This window comes from Myzus persicae, unplaced genomic scaffold (assembly GCF_001856785.1).
Source record: "Myzus persicae strain clone G006 unplaced genomic scaffold, MPER_G0061.0, whole genome shotgun sequence".
NCBI classification, from domain to species: Eukaryota; Metazoa; Arthropoda; class Insecta; order Hemiptera; family Aphididae; genus Myzus; species Myzus persicae.
Window position 1 is genome coordinate 809,875 of NW_019100470.1, and position 19,407 is coordinate 829,281.

Sequence of the window (19,407 nt, forward strand, 5' to 3'; positions counted from 1 at the left end):
AGATGATGACTTTAATCCTGTATATTTGGTATTTTTTTTTGTATTATTACTATACTATAACAATAAATGTCCAGAAATGTATTTTTCAAATTATTTAATCCTATATAATTGGTCTGATTTTTATTTTATTTAGTAATGACTCATTATGACTAGGTATTTATTTCTCAATCTAAATCAATCCTAGAACTACGAATTTATCCAATAGTCATTACTAAAATCACATTAAAATACTGTAATTGAATGCTTATACATTATACAATAGGACGCAATCAAAACAAAAAAAGGTAGGAAAAATAATTTACGTCTCCAACTTGTGGACGCAATCCAATCAATGGAAACGTATAAAAGGTTGAAACGAGCGGGTCGCAATGAATGACGGCCATAACATTACAATATATAAATAATATTCATTTAAAAAATGTTATTATTATTATTTATTACTTATACTACTTACTATATTAATATATTATATTTTAATTTGATTACTAAATACTATTCCTTATACTGCCCTTATAGTTTACTATACAAATTACAAACATCAACATGCAATAATAATAATTTAAAAAACAATGACCATTGCGTCTTAACAATTCTTCTATTTTCAGCTCACAGACATTTCTAATTATAAGTATGTATTTGTGTAATTAATGGTCCACAACTAAACTAAATTTAAATTACCCAATTAATTTTTTGTAATAAAAATTGCTTAAATTAATATTAATCATATTCTTCTAATATAATTATAAACGAAAATGTAATTGAATATTTCGTATTTTCTGACTTTTTATCCAATCGTAAAAAAATTAATTTGTTTGTTAAATTTTTTTTTAAATGGACTTTCCTCTCGGAATTCCAGATGAAATTTGCTGTTACATATATACAATTACTTTATTACTACTGGGCGTTTATTACATATATATTAATATACATAGTAATTACATATATATTAGGTACCCATCATCTATGAATTATTATTTTTAATATTCAATTGTTATCGATTATAAACGCTCATTTCAGCGACGAAATCAGTAATATTATTCAACTGGAATGAAATTTATTTCTGCCGCTTGCAGACAGTGCAGCAAATGTCGATTTATAGTAAGTAAGTAAGTACCTAATTATATAGACGATACGCCTTCTAGTCCGATACACCAATTTACCAATTATATTACGATAAAGCTTACGAAACACGTGCACGTGTCAGTAGTGAGTCTCAGTATATTTTGTCGTACACATGAACACATAATTATGTTGTTTCAGTAGGTATGTTTTACCCTCAGATGGAATACAATTTGAATAACAATAATAAAAATATTCTATTTTCATGTATATCGTACATATGTCAGGTGAAAATAAAAAAACGGGAGACTTGGGTCAATACATAATATGTCGTCAATCGTCATACATTCAGAATAACTTGAATAATATTCGAACCATCGTAGCATCGACTCTCCGAGGCGTGTGCAGGTTTCAGTTACAGCACACAATAAATTACAGCATAAATATACATGTATATGCACCTGCCGTATAATATTATGATTTTGTATAATTTCGTTTTACATTCTAAATTTCTTTTTTCTACTAGATGGTTATCACGCGTAGGCATACGTTTTTTAAATAATAATATTATAATGATGTGTAAAGTCCGACCGGATAATGATTTGAATCACAAAACGAGTTCGACAAGGTCAAATGCCACGGCGCCGCAGCTAGGGGTCGGCCACTCTGGTGCGTTTCGATTAGACGTTTTCTCTGTATTGTAACACAACGGCGTCCTGCAACCATTATAATCTTGTTAATTTATTATTATCGCCCGAATTCTATTGCCACACACTCCAACTCGATATTTTTTTTGGTTTCGTCTTCTATTACGCTGCCTACTTTTATATTTATGGTTTTTTTCTTTTATAAAACCATTTTTACTGTTCCGATATTATTAAAACGTATAAGGCACACGTACGCATTCCAGTAACATCTTGTTGTAATCATTTTACATATATTATAATGTACCGGCAATGCTGTCATAGTATTAAAATATTTTTCGTGGCTTAATCCTCCGATAAGGTCGTAATTAATGTGAATCTACAAAAAAAGCCCCTCCGAGCCTCTTCGATCAATAATTATGCTCTAAATATTCCAAATTACCAACTATTCTATGAAATATGTAACATTGTTTTTAACATAGGTATCTAATGTATTATCGTGCTTTAAAGAAGTTTAATAAATTATTCATATTTATACTGTTATATCATATTACTTAATAACAATAGTCAAGTACATTATAAACGCTGCTTTTCATTGATAATTTATTATAGTTATGTTATTGCTAAATATAAAATTGTTAAAATTTTTGAAAACCGTCACATAAAATGTAAATAAAAATATAAAAGTACACTTCGCTTAATATGACATTGATAAATAACGAATAAAGAATAATAAACTAATTGTAATTTTTTTTTCCAATAACAATTAATATAGGTGCTAGTGATAATTCGGAAAAAAGTCCCTTACAAAAAATTCCCGGTAAAGTTCCACACTAGGAAAAAAAAGTTTTATAAGTCATTACATAAGAAAAAGTTGTGGCTCATTTAGTATACTGTTAATTGCATTATTATAATACGTAATTACTAGATATTGAATTGTACAATTTCATTTAAATTACTTAAGACCATATTATGTAAAGCAATCCAATGGTCATGTTGTCCAGGCTTTTTCTTTAATAAAAAAAAAAATATATGTAATTATAATATAAGTACCTATACGAAGGTATTTATTATTTTAGACTTTTTAAAATTAATTGAATTTTTCCTACTGTGGGACCTTTTTAATTGTAATTTTTTCTGCGATTCGGTATAAGCAAATCAGAAAACAAGGCAAGGCTGAGAGTGAATTAATTTTTTTTAAATTGTTTATAATACATATAGCTGAAATTAAAATTATGTTAAAATTAAAAGTTTATTTTATTTTTATTTAACTTGTTATGGTAACAACAGAAAAAAAAGTAATTTCATATAGCCTTAAATCAGTTGATGATTTTTTTTAAATTAATATTTTCAGCCTATACTAAAGCGTAATATAGGAAAATTTTATAAAAGTACACAGAAACAAAAATAAATGATAAAAATAATACAAAGAGAAATAATTGATGTAGGAACAAAAAGCAGAGACCACCCGAAGATACAGCCTTACTTACAGAAGTTATTAATTATTAAGATTTTAGGTTTTTTTTCTGTTAATTACTTTTATAAGAGTTCGACGTATACACTTTGAACTGGTTTATCTTCTATTGTATTATTATCCAGAGTATTCATTTAGTTATTAGGTTTCGGTGTAATTGTGATTATCAACTTGCATACCTATAAGTTATTACTTAATCTTATAGAAATCGAGAACTGCTAGAACATCCAACATTTGGCCAGCCTACATTGTAACATAAAATTATAAATTATATTTACAATTTGTTCATTGCCAAATATATTATGAATCTGAGTTTATATTGTAAACGTTTTATCGTGCGTAATCACTGTTGCTGAGTATAACGATGGTACACGTGTCTCTATTTTGGGGCGGACCGACGATGACGTTGTTGGCGTCGTATTGATTTTCGCTTTGTTTGCCCTTCTCCAAATTTTATCCTAGGGTTGCAGCAGTTTCTCCCTCACTGGGCGGCCTACTTTATAGTTCGGATGGGCGAGTTGTAAAATTACCACCTGCCATCTCATTTTCGGGTACACTATATTATACTCAGAAGCGTTGTAAATAATTTTGTCATGTGGGCATCGAACACGTCCAACATTACAACACAACCATATTATAATATTTTAAAGCACCAAAAGGTTACAACCGTCAATTCTTAATCAAGATTAGGTACCGATCACATTCGATAATATATTATTATTGTATTATTTTGTAAGGTTTTTGTTGACGCTGTCGCCATTGCAGTGAGATTTTTAAAAACAGTATACCTTTTAAAAACGAACGTCTAGACGATATTATGTGGTATTTTGTAACTGCCATCATGAGTACATATCTTGACAAGAGTGTGTATGTGTGATGAGAGGTCGAGATAATAGTTTTCCTTTCGACCCATGCACTTTGTAACCCAACATTGTATTAAAGGTTATTTAAAAAAAATACATAAAATATAAAGTAATTATAATTATAATATAAATATATATAATAATGGTATTGTGAGTCGAATAACGCTATTGAGCGTTAAACACAATAGTGAAATAATCTACTACATAGAAATTTAAATGTATAAAACATATGTACATATTCTTCAGTAATAAAACGAAACAAATGTTAACATTATTATAATAACACAAAAGTACAAAACGTATTGTGTCTACATAACGTATTATACACATTATATAAACACATACATGTATACCCAATACTTTCAAACAGTAAATACTATAGTAGGTAATAAATAAATAATTTATGGGTCGGAGATGAATGTTTTTACGTTAATAATTCGAACTATGAGTTTATTTTTACAAAGGAAATTAATAAATTTAATTCATGGAAAAGTGTATTGTTTTGAGTTATTATAGGTAGTACTGCAATGCACAAACGTATATGCGTAAAAATATCGTTGGATTAGCGTATCATCTCAAAATAACAAAATTATAAGATAGATGACATAATTAAAAAAGTTATTTAAAATCAAACATAAAATATTTATTTTAAATAATTTGAATAATATAATATCGAATTTCAAACATTTATATTAAAGGCTTTTTTATATATCAGTGATTTATGATACAAAAAAAATCAAACTAAATTTTCTCAAAATCATAAATTTTTAGTAACTATACGCTATATAAAAATGTACTCACAGTGCGAATTATTATGTAATTGAATGTATGTCAAAGTATAACTTTTTGCTTCTATCTGCTATCGTATAGCTAGGTGACTTTGAATTGCACTGATATAATACAATTGTACACACCTACACATTTAATATTTAATATCGGCAAGTGTGCTAAGTGTAGCAAATCCACTGCACATAATATCGTTATCGTCACGTTTATTTGCGCCGGTTGTCGTTTGCACATCACTATTTTCAATTTTCACCTTTTTCGTAAGAGGGTTGCGCATTAACCGTTTAAAAGGTCGTACATCATTTGCGCATCAAAATTATTTAACAATAGAACTGAAAAAAGGTGTATATCCAAATGCTCAAGTTGTTTTCTAACTTTAATCTTAAAATGTACACATCTCTAAATTAAAATGTTTAAATATTGCAAATTACGTTTATCTCAATACAAATAGCCTTCTTCTAATGTATATGATTAAAACTTTAAACAATGGTTAATCCTGCAAACGAGTAGATAATCATATACTATTTACAACCGTGCCACAGACACTAATTCCGCTATCATCTAATATACATAAAATATTAGAAATACATTTATAACAATAAATAACATCTAGCCACTAGATTAGGATGATCCACGAATTTTTATTTAGCTATGACATGAATCATGTTTGCGGGCTTGTGGCCCAAAACTAGCCCTACACCTACCCATACCTGGGCACCGTCCCGATAGGACAAGGGGGGCAAATGCCTACCCTGACACCCCTAAAATGACGCCACTGCCGTAGATTGTCCGAATTCCTCGATGTAGGTATACTCGATTATACGTTAGTATTAAGAGGACACTATCCATGCATTCGTTGTCTCTGCCTTATACAAGTACGAAATGAATCGCGAAAAAAAGACCACGGAAGAAAGCCCAGAAAAAAACTCCAACGGAAAAATAGCACAAAAAAATAAACACACCACGGAAAAAAGCCCAAGGAAAAAGCCCCCCAAAAAAAGAATTAAATATAAACGTGAACACATGTATACTCTACTTCTAATTAGTAATTACCGTGTGGAGTGTTGGTACTCACAACAAAATATAATATATTAAGATGAAAATAATGTCATAAATTATTATCTTGTGTAATTTTTGTATAAATTTAGTATGTTTATACATATATATTTTACTTATACCCCTGATGTTTTTTGACTTATAACTTATAACACTGTAATATTATATATAGATGATTTCATATTTATATTTATATTTCTTTTTACTATTACAAGTTGTTTCTTATATATAGTTAATTATATAGTTAGCATAAACCATATTCAGACATAAAATCATTTATATTCGAAATTTATCATTGAATAAATAGGTAAAAAAAACGTTTCTTATTAATTGAGTATCCGCATATAAAATTGCCTATATTGGTTATAATATAATTTATGAATTATTAATTACTAATTAGGAGTAAAGTATAGGTATAAGTACCTGTTCACATTTATATTTAATTTTTTTCCGTGTACTTTTTTTCCGCTACCGTAGGTATGACATAGCAAATTTTCGTTCACTAATTTTAATAGTGTGTTGTTAAGTTTGATATTAGGGTAAACTGACTCAAACTGAATCAAATTTTTAAATCGGTTAATTTTTATATTTTAATTTTCACTAGAGTTATGGAAATTTTTAATTTTTGATATTTCACACACAAATATTTTGCTTGAAAATGAAAATATCAAAAAACTACCGACGTTAAAGCACAGATAATGTTCCTATTTAAAAGTTTGATCATAGGTCAATTACAGTTAATATCAAAACTAGCAGCACACTTTTGAAACTAATGAACGAAAAATATCTAGGTTTGTAAGACGGAGAAAACTAATACATGGGTAACATCCTTTTAAAAATGTGACGAATTTAAATTTCAGTCAAACCATCTGTTAAATTCTATTTTATTATTTTTGTGCAGGGCATTGCGACAAACCTTGATGTTTTTGAACGTTAGCACAAAGTGTGGTTCACCGATATAATTATTACCTACTTGTTTGATTTAATATCCCGAATCGTGCCATACACAGTAGTACAGCACATACAATCGTTCTCTTCATATTTATTTAGCATAATTGTATATAGAGACGTTGGGTGCACTTAAATATAAATATAATTGTGTACAATGTTATTAAAAAATTATTTAGCGATCAAAAGAAAATATTAAATGTTGTTTTTTGTAGGTACACATGGCGCCATTATCTCTATTTTTATAAACTATTTTAAATTATAGTCCGCCTTATTGAACAAATAAAACAATATGTTAAAAAAAAATTATTTCTTAATTGTACATCTTAAAGATAAGAAAACAAGTCGAATTTTATGTATCTACATACAGCGATAAAACAGAATATTATGCATAATATAGTGGTATAATGATATAATATAGGCGCATTTGTGCTACATCATATAAACAGAATTATTGAGTAGTGGATATATCGATAATTCGTATTTTTATATAATTGGTGAAAAAAAAGTTTGAGCACCACCGCTAGTTAGGGTGTATATTAATTTTGTAGATAATACTACAAATCGTGTTGTTTTTCGTTTCGAAATCATAAAACCATTTCGACCGTCTGTATACTGCGCACGTCTGCCGCAACAGGGGGTCGGGCCGATAGTTACAGGTAGGTAAATGCGGTGCGTGTGTTACATATTATATATGTACATTGTACACACATGGAATGAACACATATATAATATATAGATATATAAAATGCCACGAGCACTACTTAAATATTCTCCCCTCGGCCAACGCCACAGGGTTTCAGGAATGCGGTTTCGTTATCTGCACCCTCTTCGATGACGACAACGGAGCGTCTCTTCACGCCCGTCCATATATATGGATATAAAAGACGATGTTTCGTTATAGACCGTATCCTCCTCTCTGCAGCACCTGCCCTCGGGCACTCCAACGAATATGCGTCTTACAATAATATCAAACGATTTCGGCATCGTAAATTGTGTTCTTCTTGGCGTACGGCAATATATTATTCTGTATAATACGGCTATAGTCTCTCGTCTTATAGAGGTGGTATACAATAATATAATACTGTATTATTAGTTATTATAATTGGGACTTTGATTCGAAGGCATTAAAAAACCCGAAAATATACACTTAAAATCTCGGAAAAATAAACAGTATAATATTATATCTATATGTACTGCAATAAACCACAAAAAAATACACTAGAATACACTATCCATTTGAATGCATTAAGATCTCTCAATAAGAATGTAGAAAATGCACTATAAGTATACTTAAGTATCATAATTTACAAACATATAGAAATCTATTAAGTGTATGAAATATTTTAAATTAAAAATGTTATTAAAATTTAGTGCGGCATGTGTATATAGATCATGTAGGTGTAGATGAAAATTAAATAATAACTTATAAACTTAAAAAAAAGAAATATTACGTAAATAGGACTAAAAAAAAATAGACCTACAAATCAAAAATGTCAAAAAATACAAGATAATGTATATTTTAAGTTGTGAAATTATGTTCATTTTTACCTAATTCAAATTTTGTGTTAAGAGGTTAATAAGTTATAATATGTTATATAGTAAGCTAAAAATAATGCATTTTATAAAAATCAAACTTTTTACTTTTAAGAATGTTAGAAACAGAAATAAAGTTATTATTAAGAATTGCGTTTAAGAAATTGTATAGACGCTTAATTAACTATTCATGCTAAAAAATTAGTTTTATTCATACAATTGTATATTTATTATATTCTGATTTTTTTACAAGTTAAATTATTATTTGGTATAATATATGTGTATAGAACTCTGTGGCTCCTACACAAGCATATGCAATTTATGTAGGTATAATTGTGAAATAAAATAAATTATCACTGATATTATAACTTTACAGCTCTAATTAAAATGTTTAAAAAATAATTTTACACAGCGTTTAACGAGCTGTATAAATATGTTGTATACGATAAGACGCCTAATTATTATAATAATATGTACAAAGTATTAAACCGATGTAAATAATATTCTCCACGTAGCATTTACATAAAATACGTGTGGAGAAATAATAACCGATTTCGATAATGTTATACTTACTCATTTCACTAATTTCAGTTTATGATTATTAAAATTTTTTTTAAGAGTATTTCAACCACGTGAACTCTCTGATAACTCTTTATCGAATTTAACCGAAATATCATATCTAATAGTACGTCATTGTACAGTATTATCTGCTGTGCTCTTTTGATCTCGAAAAGGATCGTTGTTCGATAAATGTATAACAAATAACAATAAATTATTGATGCGTACGTGACCCGTGGCTGGAGCATATTCAAATTTATCTGTAACCGTCGTAATATTACGAAATGACTTCCTCGAATCGAAACGAGATGATGCAATTTGACCGATGATTACGATAGATTGTTGGTTAGACCTACGAATTGTATGGGTATTGGTTATATTATGTAGCTGACCGTGTCCGTTCGTAACCGCTAATAATTTTAAAGGTAAAGGAAAAATGTAGAAAAATGTTTTATCTGCAACAAATTTCAGTCTGTGGGAGAAACTATTGTAATTGTTGTCGAATAACATAACGTGCGCTATGCACGTGACGACAAAACATATCTACTACTTTCATTATTCACGGATAGTCTGAATTGAAGACATTTTTTTTTTCTGACATTTGGAAAAGGTACTTAGCTAGTTATTATACATCATTAAAACTCAAATAAAAGTAAAATCTCAATCCGAGTCCGTGGAGTACGCGATTAGTGGTCGTACGATTTTGAAACGCATTCCAAGCATTCCGCCCCACGTATAATTTTTGTCACTTTTAAAGTATTGTCATTTGTCGTTTACAGAGACTGATAGACGAGAATAACTTCGTGGTGGGCTCCACAAATAGATTTTACAGAGCTAATCACGAAACCGTTTCAAATTTTACAAGACGTATTATTTAGGTAGGGGCTATACGAGGTGTTTCGAACGCAGAGTATTCTGCGGCATTTTTCATCGAATTCAAAATGCATTGGTTTGTAGCACTTTATATCGGATTAGCTAAACACGACGGATGTAATACGCCTCGTTCCGTCCGAGGCGGAAAACACCGGTCGGCTTGCCTTTTGCGGACGAACACCGAAGTAATAAAAACGCAAACTCCTAATATTTGACATTGTTTTTAATTAGGATGGGCTATATTAGGGAAATTCAGCTGAACACACCGTGTATGGGGAACGGAAAAATAGTGTCAGAGAAAAAAGTCCCGGAAAAAAAGCCCCGGAAAAAAACTTATCCGGAAAAAATAGTCTCAAAGAAAAAGTCTCAGAGGAAAAAAAAGTTCATATGACCGTTGAAATACATTGATAGGTACAATTTAGAACATTTAAAATACAATTTATGTAAACACTCTGCATAATATGTTAGTTTTGTGTGAAAAATATAATAAAATACAACATTATCTTACAGCCCTGCAGCCCTTACAGTCTTATTGTTTTCATTAGATTATGGATAACGGCATCCGGTGACATTTTTTATAATATATAGTATAGTGCAGTAGATACAGATACAGATGTAGACAGTAATTACCAATACCGTGATTTTAAATAGTTAAAGGTGTTTTAATTTTTCAAAAATAGAAATTTTATAACATTTACCCATACATAGGTTTTTTATAATTATTTAATTTTTTTTCTATTCTTTATACGTTTTCCTGATTACTTTTTAATAATATTATTGACTATGATTCAATGACATATTTTTTAAAAAAAATACATAATTAGTAGCGATTTTTTTTAATACATCTGTTTTGTATTTACTAGTTATTATCTTTAGAAAACAGACTTTTTTCCCCTTTTTTTGGGCTTTGTACTCTACCATCGCCGTGTACAGCTCCGGCATTAATGTGTGAGATAACAGTGATGAGTCATACAGTGTTATTGATTAGTTACGGTGTAGGTATACTCGACAGTTGACACTTGTTCGAACGTCATCGACGAAAATGTTACAACTTCATAAAATTAGAGGTTTGATGTACTTATACTCACAATAATCATAATATACTTGCATCACTTTTCCATGGCTACAAAACGATAGAGCATTTTATCTTAAAAGCTGACTTACACGATTGGGCAAATCTTTTTAGTATTTTCTAATGCAACACGTTTGGATACGATGATAATCTATCATAAATATATACTATATAGGTAAAGGTTACGTTAAGTATTTACCTTTTTTGTATAGGTAACATTATAAATTGGAAATCATGGGCTAGGAACATGGAAATTAAAACAAAAATACTTTTACAATGTAAATCAAAATCTCCGCAACTACTTGCAATTCGGTGCGTGACTATATAGATGGAAATTGTTATTATTCCAAAAAGACAATGATCACAAATATGCATCTATAATTTATTATATTTATGAAAGTTTTTTGGAAATGTATTCTGTTTTCATACAAAATTAGACGATAGTCACAAGAAAAAATTTCATATAAAAAAAAAAAAAATATGTATATATATTTCATATATATTATTATTGTTTAATACTAAGTTGAATACTAAATAGTAAACTTTAAAAAAATTGGGGTAGTGGAAATGTCCACGATAGTATTTAGTAAATCACTATTTTAATTAAAACCTTTTTTTGTTTATATTTAATTGGTAGGTGTATGATTTATATTTTACAATAATAATAATAAGAAACCGATAAAAAAATTATTTTCTAGTAATTTTTCTAGATTTGTATTTCTTCATAATTATACGGTTAATTGTTTACTTAAATATACTCGATTTGATGTAAAGGTTTATTTATTTTATTCATTTTACTGTTAATTGCAACGTAAGTGCTGGTTTGTGTTTCTTTAATAATTAATTTTTGGAAAACAAAAATATTTGGATAGGAAAAATAAATATTTAAAATTTAGTTATTTTATTGATACGGAAATAATTATTTTTGTTCAAATTAATTTACAATCTGCAAAATATTGTTGCAATGAGTAAATATGATATTTATAAGAATAAAATGGCCTGAACGTCGTGATTGCAGGAATAGGAAGTAACCCATTGGTAAAACCTCTTTATTTAATATAATAGGAATCCACAATATTTTCCTTTTTACTTGATTCATTGTAATGTTTACAAATGGTAACTATATTATTTGTTCTTAAAACGGTCGCTGTAGTGGTTGTAGTGTGTATTATTAATAATAATAATACAAATGGCAGTTGCAGATTAGTTTGGTTGAAAAAAACCTGGAAATCGAGGGGGGTAGGTACACGCCATACCGCGGATCAATCGCAGTTCTTTGTTCTCCGCGCGAACGATAATGTGACAACAAAAAAATGATGACAGCTCGCTCACGAAAAAAGTTCCTACCAGAACCCCTCTACCCACCATACCCACATTGTTCACAGGCAAAAATTCGTCTGTATAAGAAATAAAAATAAAAATAACGATATAAACGAAATCGATTACACACCAAACGCAATAATTAAATATTTGTATTTAACTTGACATACGTTTCCACTCACTATCATATTTTAGTCGTAATGATCCTTTAAGTCGTGTGTTAAGAGAATGCAACAGTGTTGCTTTTGATTTAAATTTTGAAAACGAATTTAAACTCTGCGGTTTGCGTCTAGGTTTTGGATAAATAACTGCCTTGGAAATTTTATTTTAATATCTCATAATTACCCATACGGGTTTTAATATTTTATAATTACCGTTATTTTTTCTGTTATTTTTTTTTTTATTGTGACATTATGTACACTCTTTTCTTGAATTGGCGTTGATAAATAAATAATAATACTAACAAATAATAACAATGATTCGGGGGAAGTTGCGACGACACGACCAAATCCCTACCTACATCTACCGGATAAACAAGGCGTAACCATCATCACACGTCGTCGAAATTGTCGTTCGGAGTACGCATAAATAACCCACCAATAAACACGATGGGTACCTAAAAATGTAACTGCCATAACATGAGACATTTTCATTAATAATTTACGGGGCGGGAGAATCAAGACACCTTGACTTATCAGTTATCACCCATTAAAACTCCTAATGACGTAGCGATAACAGCCGATCGCCGATAACTGTGGGCAAACATATAATAATTTTCTGTTTCTCTTATCAATTTTCATCAACCTGCAGGCCGGATACCGCTGTTTAGGATTTTAATTTGGAAATTGAAGATCCGATCGGTTTTCTGCTGTTTGTGTAGAAGTAGCAGAAGACCCACCTACGACCACCTGCAGTTTCAGAAGACAACCCGCCCATATTGAGTATATAGGTATACCTATATGTGTAATTAATTTTATATTCCTACCTGTTGTTTATTATTGAGTATAAGTTATGATAAAATTGCCACCACGAGTTGATCAAAATCGTTATCCGCGAGTTGCGATACGTTTCGCTAACCGTTACGTTTTTTTCGTCATCCGCCAATCGTCGTATGCGCGTGCGCACTTCGATGGCGGCCATTTTGTGCGGCCGGCCGGTCTTTCCGGCGGCAGTGTAAACAATAGTATTCCAATGTTATTTAATTATTTTATTATATACATAGGGATTTCTAGGGAGATACTTTATTCAACACTTTTTTGTTTGAAAAGCTTACAATTTTATGTATTATCTATCAATCTTGCCCATATATCTACATAGGTACGCGTACACATTTATACATAACTATACCTCCACACCAGGGAACTGAAACGGCTTAATTATCACCACTACTGCAGGAAATGTTTTCTACCTTAACGCTCATTCCCCCCTGCAGCACCCCTTCGCTCGCACTCTCTGCAGTGTATACAAGTTTGTGACGACTGATCTCGTCGTGTGGAGCCGTTCATTTTACCTGTATATATTTAAAGAGAATTTAAAAAAAATAATTTTCTCAATTAATCGTAACAATATTATGATGACGCGTCTCGAAGAAAACAGAAACAAATATCGATTTGTATTCATAAGACAATACGAAAAATGTCATACCAATTATCTCGCGAGGTTGCTTACAATTATACCCCCCCCCCCTCACTAAGATTACGGACTACCTCACCATTGCCACTGAGATTTCATATCGCTCGAGCATTTTCACACGTTTTTCGACGTTTTGTCCGATCTCTCTTGGTATGCATTCGTGACGATGGCGGACATTTTTAAAAGGTCAATCTTGTCCAGTTGTGTCCCTTGTTATGTTTTTGGACAAAACACAAACGTGATACGTATGTATAAATCTATTTTTTTCAAAAACGATTTTTATGTATACTGGTTAATAAGTCTTATTTTCCCCAGCAGCAGTCAAGGACAACTCTTCCCCCCCTAAGGACCAGTGCTGACAGATTGAGTTCCGAGACGACTATATATATATGTATGGCTATAACGCCCTCCCACTAAAATTTTTAATTACCATGATGCGCACTTCTCCTCTCGTACATTTATTGTCATATTATAGGCGTTTCGGTTGTTACGCTGACACGGCGACGTGTACAATATACGGGTTGGTGGTGTGCGGCAGCCATTTTCGAACGCATATTCGACCGGTTTAATCCAGCTGCAGCTGCGGCGTAAACTACAATAATGTGTACAGCATATTATATTGTACTTATATATGTTGTTTAATTTTTTTTTGAAAAGCCTTTACGGCTTTAGTACGAATATTGATTTAACGTAAATGCCTATAACCAATATCATAAATTATACTAACATTAGAGTAGTCGATATCTTTAATGCCTTGATGCATAGACAATGTTATAAAATAAAATATTTTGTTAACAATACTATGACGAGGAAATCGCATTTTAATGTCTAAAATTATTTATTAGATAATGTTGATAATTTTGCTAAACAAAATATTTAAATTGGGTCAGAAATTTAATAATATAAGATACATTATGCATAATTATATTGAAAAAAATAAAAAAAATTGAATTGTGACACTTTGAATAGGTAGGTATATCGTTAGATACTATAATATATATACATGTTATGCAAAGTGTTAGTATAGGCATGCGCGTGTACAAATATTATAATTATTTATTATTTACTATAACTGATAATTTAATTATTTTAACAAATAAGTTATTGACTTATCCCAGGTACCTAATATTTAGATGACAAATGTCGCACCTAATATACGACATTATATTGTTATTAGTACTGATATTAGATAAACTGATACTGTATTTTATAAGTAAGATCGCAAAGAATTAATGTTGTACATGATGATTTTTTTTACAGATGGATAAATCAAGACGGTGGTGGGTTTTTTAGGTGCATAAATGCTTTAGACTAATGCTAAATTTAGACTTTTTATAATTAATTCAAGTGTATACATGCGTGTGTTCATATTATTATAAACATTGAATAATAATATAAGGTATAAAAATGTTTTTACGGACTCAAAAGAGTTTACATGTACCTATTTTTCAGGTAGTATTTGAGTAGATCCGGAAAATCATCGGGACAATTCTTCAATAGCAAAAATAAACTCTCATGATTGTAGTGTACATTTTTATTCGCTTATCTGGGCCACAAAACTGGATAATTTGAATATTTTTATCCGTATCTATAAATTATAATCCCGTTAGTGCCTTTTACTATATTCGTCAATAGTCAATGAAAAATATTAAACAAAGTACTATTGATAATGGGTGTTTTCAAAAATTAAATAAATATGTTGGTACTTTTTTTTATGAATAATTAGGTATGTATTTCTTATTGTAAAGGTACTAAAAATTATAGTAATTTTATATTCGAATTAATTGTGTATTTTTTAATTCTCAATAGATTTTTTATTTTTTGATTGCAGTACCTCTTATTAAATTTACAAGTATTAACTATAAAATTAATCATTTAAATAATTATACACATAAGATATAACATCAATTAATAATAATTTGGATTCTGTAATACCTCGAATCTTGCGACTGGAGATGGTAGGCGTAAGGAGCGCCTAATATTGTCATAGGTACTTTAACATTCCTGCATCATGGTGTTAGGCTACAACGTTTACATTTAAATCACCTATCACTCACACAGTTTACAGTAGTGTTATATGCGTCAAGCAAAATGTTCGAATTGCACTGGGATTCAAAGAAAGGAGAAATATGAAGCAAAATCGCGGGCTGACGGTCGTTTCAGGTTGCCAGCACTGTGTGCGCGAGATAGTCCCTGGACTGTGGCCACGAATCAGCGACTATGCCGCCAATAGCCATTCCACCGGTTCGTACAATATAATACAGGGAATAGACATACGTCGACTGCAGGTGTCTTCTACTGTTGTGTCTTGGTTATGGGTGGCAAGAGGACGTCGTCAGTTTTTGAACGGTCAGAGGATTTTTTTTCACGCCATTTAAATCCACTGCGGTGATCGTATACCGAGTAACTGGAGCAGAGCAAGTATAATTTCGCTTGGTTTTAATAAATACCTAATAATTCTATTATAATTTACGAGACAGTCGAACTTGACATATTTAACCACCTCAATATCATAGTATAATTTACTAGAATAATATACTGTCTCTACGTCTTCACATATATAAATTGTATTTGTAGGTAGTAGCTATATTAATACGTAGGTGCTTACAAATGATATTATTACTACAGAATACTATTTTTAATATGAGTGTAATATGACGTTTGGAAATTATAGCAACGCTAAGTCAATAGAAATTCAGATAAATTAATTTGGTCATGAGCCGTGACTTATATTTGAGTTAAGCATTATTAGAAAAATATATTCGTTAAAAGGTTGACGAGAATATTAAATAATATTGGAGATTACATTATTTTTTACAATTTAAATCACTCAACATTTATAGTAATATACATTTACTATACAACTTTTAATGTTTTAAAAATAAAAATTTTTCTTAGATTAAAATTAAAGATTTTAGTATTATAAAATACTTGGATTTATTGATAAATTGATTTAATTTGAATTTCTAGATTTATATAGTGTAAATTAATAAAAAATATTAATGCTGAATAAGGTTTAATAAAACCTGTTTATGCAACTCATTAGCTGAGTTTGTCAACTATTAAAAAAAAGTTACCAAAATGCCAGAAAAGTTCTGTACTTTTAAGTTTTCAAAGATATAATAAAAGACAATTATTATTATATTAAAAACAAGTAAAATTGTTATTCAATAATAAATATTAATTATATTTAACTTCAAACCTATATTTCGTGTACATGTGTCCTGGTGACTTATAGCTAGTCTAACAATTTTAACACATCATATTTAAAATGTTGAGCGCGTCTGATCAAGGTCGAAACTGAAAAAAAATTCTGTGGGGGAGGGGGGTCCAAATTCATTTTTACGTTCTAAATGCAAACACTCTTATCGTTATTACTACTTCTACAAAAGTAAAATATTATTCTTAATACAATAGTTAATTAACAGTGTGTACACGTCAAATTGTTTTCATTAAAAAAATTCAGATTTTGAACCTAAAGCAGTTACGGCCTTGCGACTGATTTATATTGTATTTTGATGAGCAAACAGGTGGTAGTAAAATTAATTTTTGAGATAGGTAAATAAAAGCGTTAAACTTTTAGACAAATTTTTCGATGTAAAATAGTATGTAGCTATTCGAAGATATAATTAATTGATTATGAGAACGTTGAAATCGAAAATATATAAAATCTACTCACTGCAGTCACTAAAAGCTATGTATTCATAATAATATTATACATCATTATTACATTATTATATTATATAATAAACTGTTAAATTACCGTTTTAAGATTTATAATCGGGACACTAATTAATCCGTAAATGAATAATCGATGTGTTGAAATTCATACATAATATAATATATAATATTGATATAGCATGTAAATAATAACAGTAATCTTTTTTATTTTGTTACCAGTAGAAGTTTCGACGATCGATTTCATCAAGTGTTATATTTCGACTTCCTTTACTCATCATGATTAATCAAATAATGTATGATGAAAGAAGTTGCTACAAACACTGGTACAAATTCGTGAACAAGATGCATGGTACACGGCGGAGTCCACATTATTTTTGTTGATTTATTTCATTTTTGACTTACCCATGTTTTATTGTTATTTCAATATAGACGTTTTGGCCGATGCGGAATCAGTGAATGTGGTTTTTCTAGTAGGATTTTATTGCTCAATTTGTAGTACCTATGTCATTGAGGTAAGAATTTTGATTTACTTGTTTGCAAATCACACAAAATTAACTGTAAACGTATGCTTATGTATTTTTTAAATATAGATGCGTACGAAACCATGTCACCACTTAACGTGTCGTCGATGTATGTCTGCAGAGTATTGCTCGAAGGAGTGTTCCTCGACATTTATAAAAACGTTTGGGTATCTGAAGTTGAGGGACATATTGTCAAAAGACAAATATATTTTTAATACGTCTGATGTTGTTGTATCGATTAAGATCACAACAGACGGTGAACTTTTGTTGAACACGTACTATCGCAGAAAGAACTTTCAAGTTCCTAGTGATTTCCTGTATACTCTAAGACATGAACACACACCTGCGATATTGTAGTACTAAAACAGTAACAAATTATTTTAATCTTAGAGTTTATTATTATTATTTATGTAGAGTTTTTTATGCTATATAATTATTTTATTTTATTAGTTACTTCTGTTAAAATATTTGTTATTTATCGATTATTGAGATTAAACATACGATCTTTTTGTATAAACTTCGCTTACTTATAACCAGTGCTCGGGACTTAATGTGCTTACAGAAAATAGGAAATAGAAAATAGAAAATATGCGCATACATATGCACCAAAAAAATATCAAAATATGCACTTAAATATATGCATTTATTTTTAATAAAAAAAGACGTTAAAAAACATACCTTGTACATATTACTAAAAATGTATGCTTTAAACATACTTAATTATAAAAAAAATTTGGATTTTTTAACATTCAGCATCTTCTTTACCTAGCAATTAAAATTTTTATGTAATAAAAAAAAATTATTTTATAATTATATTTTATTTGTATTAGTTTGTTTAATCATTTGCTGGGTTTTTGTATTGAACATTTCCCTCCGTTTACTCATTTTCATATGTCTTACTATTTGTATATGTTGTATTACTGCACTAGATCGCCGTTCATATTCTACTTTAATTTCACATATTTTGCAAAATAAAATTCTTCCGTCTGCGGAAAATATATTATCCCCAAATTCCAAAATTAAATTTCTCAACCGACTAATTTGTGTTTTTTTTTCTTCTGGCATATTACACAACAAATACGAGCGCTAATAAATATAAAAAATAACGAATACAAAATAAATACGAACACGACAATGATTGACGATACATGCACACGATAACGATCGTGTAGTCTGTCGATCACTATGTACTGGCAAACAAAATTATACTGTAAAAGACAGATTAAATAAAAATAATATTGTCCTTAGAGCTAAAAATAAAATGGGTTCCGTAGAGCTATTGATTATCGCCTTATAGGTATTATTGCCGACAAAATCATGTAGATGAAATAAATTTACTAAATAATTGTTTTAAGGGTAAATAATCAAAAATCATTTAAAAATA

The 19,407-nt window shown here is 29.6% G+C and overlaps 1 protein-coding gene across 1 annotated transcript; it reads left to right on the forward strand.

The window, feature by feature from the left end:
• The first annotated feature begins 17,748 nt into the window (after window positions 1-17,748).
• LOC111040752 lies at window positions 17,749-18,469 on the forward strand. Its single transcript, XM_022324793.1, has 3 exons — window positions 17,749-17,851; window positions 17,932-18,014; window positions 18,093-18,469. The coding sequence occupies exons 1-3, from the start codon at window positions 17,779-17,781 to the stop codon at window positions 18,378-18,380; spliced, it is 444 nt and encodes a 147-aa protein (XP_022180485.1). The 5' UTR covers window positions 17,749-17,778; the 3' UTR covers window positions 18,381-18,469.
• Window positions 18,470-19,407: the final 938 nt, after the last annotated feature.

What these genes read in the sequence shown, in the direction of transcription:
- LOC111040752 (XM_022324793.1), top strand. Translation starts at nt 17,779, where the DNA reads ATGATTAATCAAATAATGTATGATGAAAGAAGTTGCTACAAACACTGG. An exon ending in ATTCGTGAACAAGATGCATG is followed by an intron (nt 17,852 to 17,931) that starts GTACACGGCGGA and finishes ATTTCAATATAG; the next exon opens with ACGTTTTGGCCGATGCGGAA. An exon ending in GTAGTACCTATGTCATTGAG is followed by an intron (nt 18,015 to 18,092) that starts GTAAGAATTTTG and finishes TTTTAAATATAG; the next exon opens with ATGCGTACGAAACCATGTCA.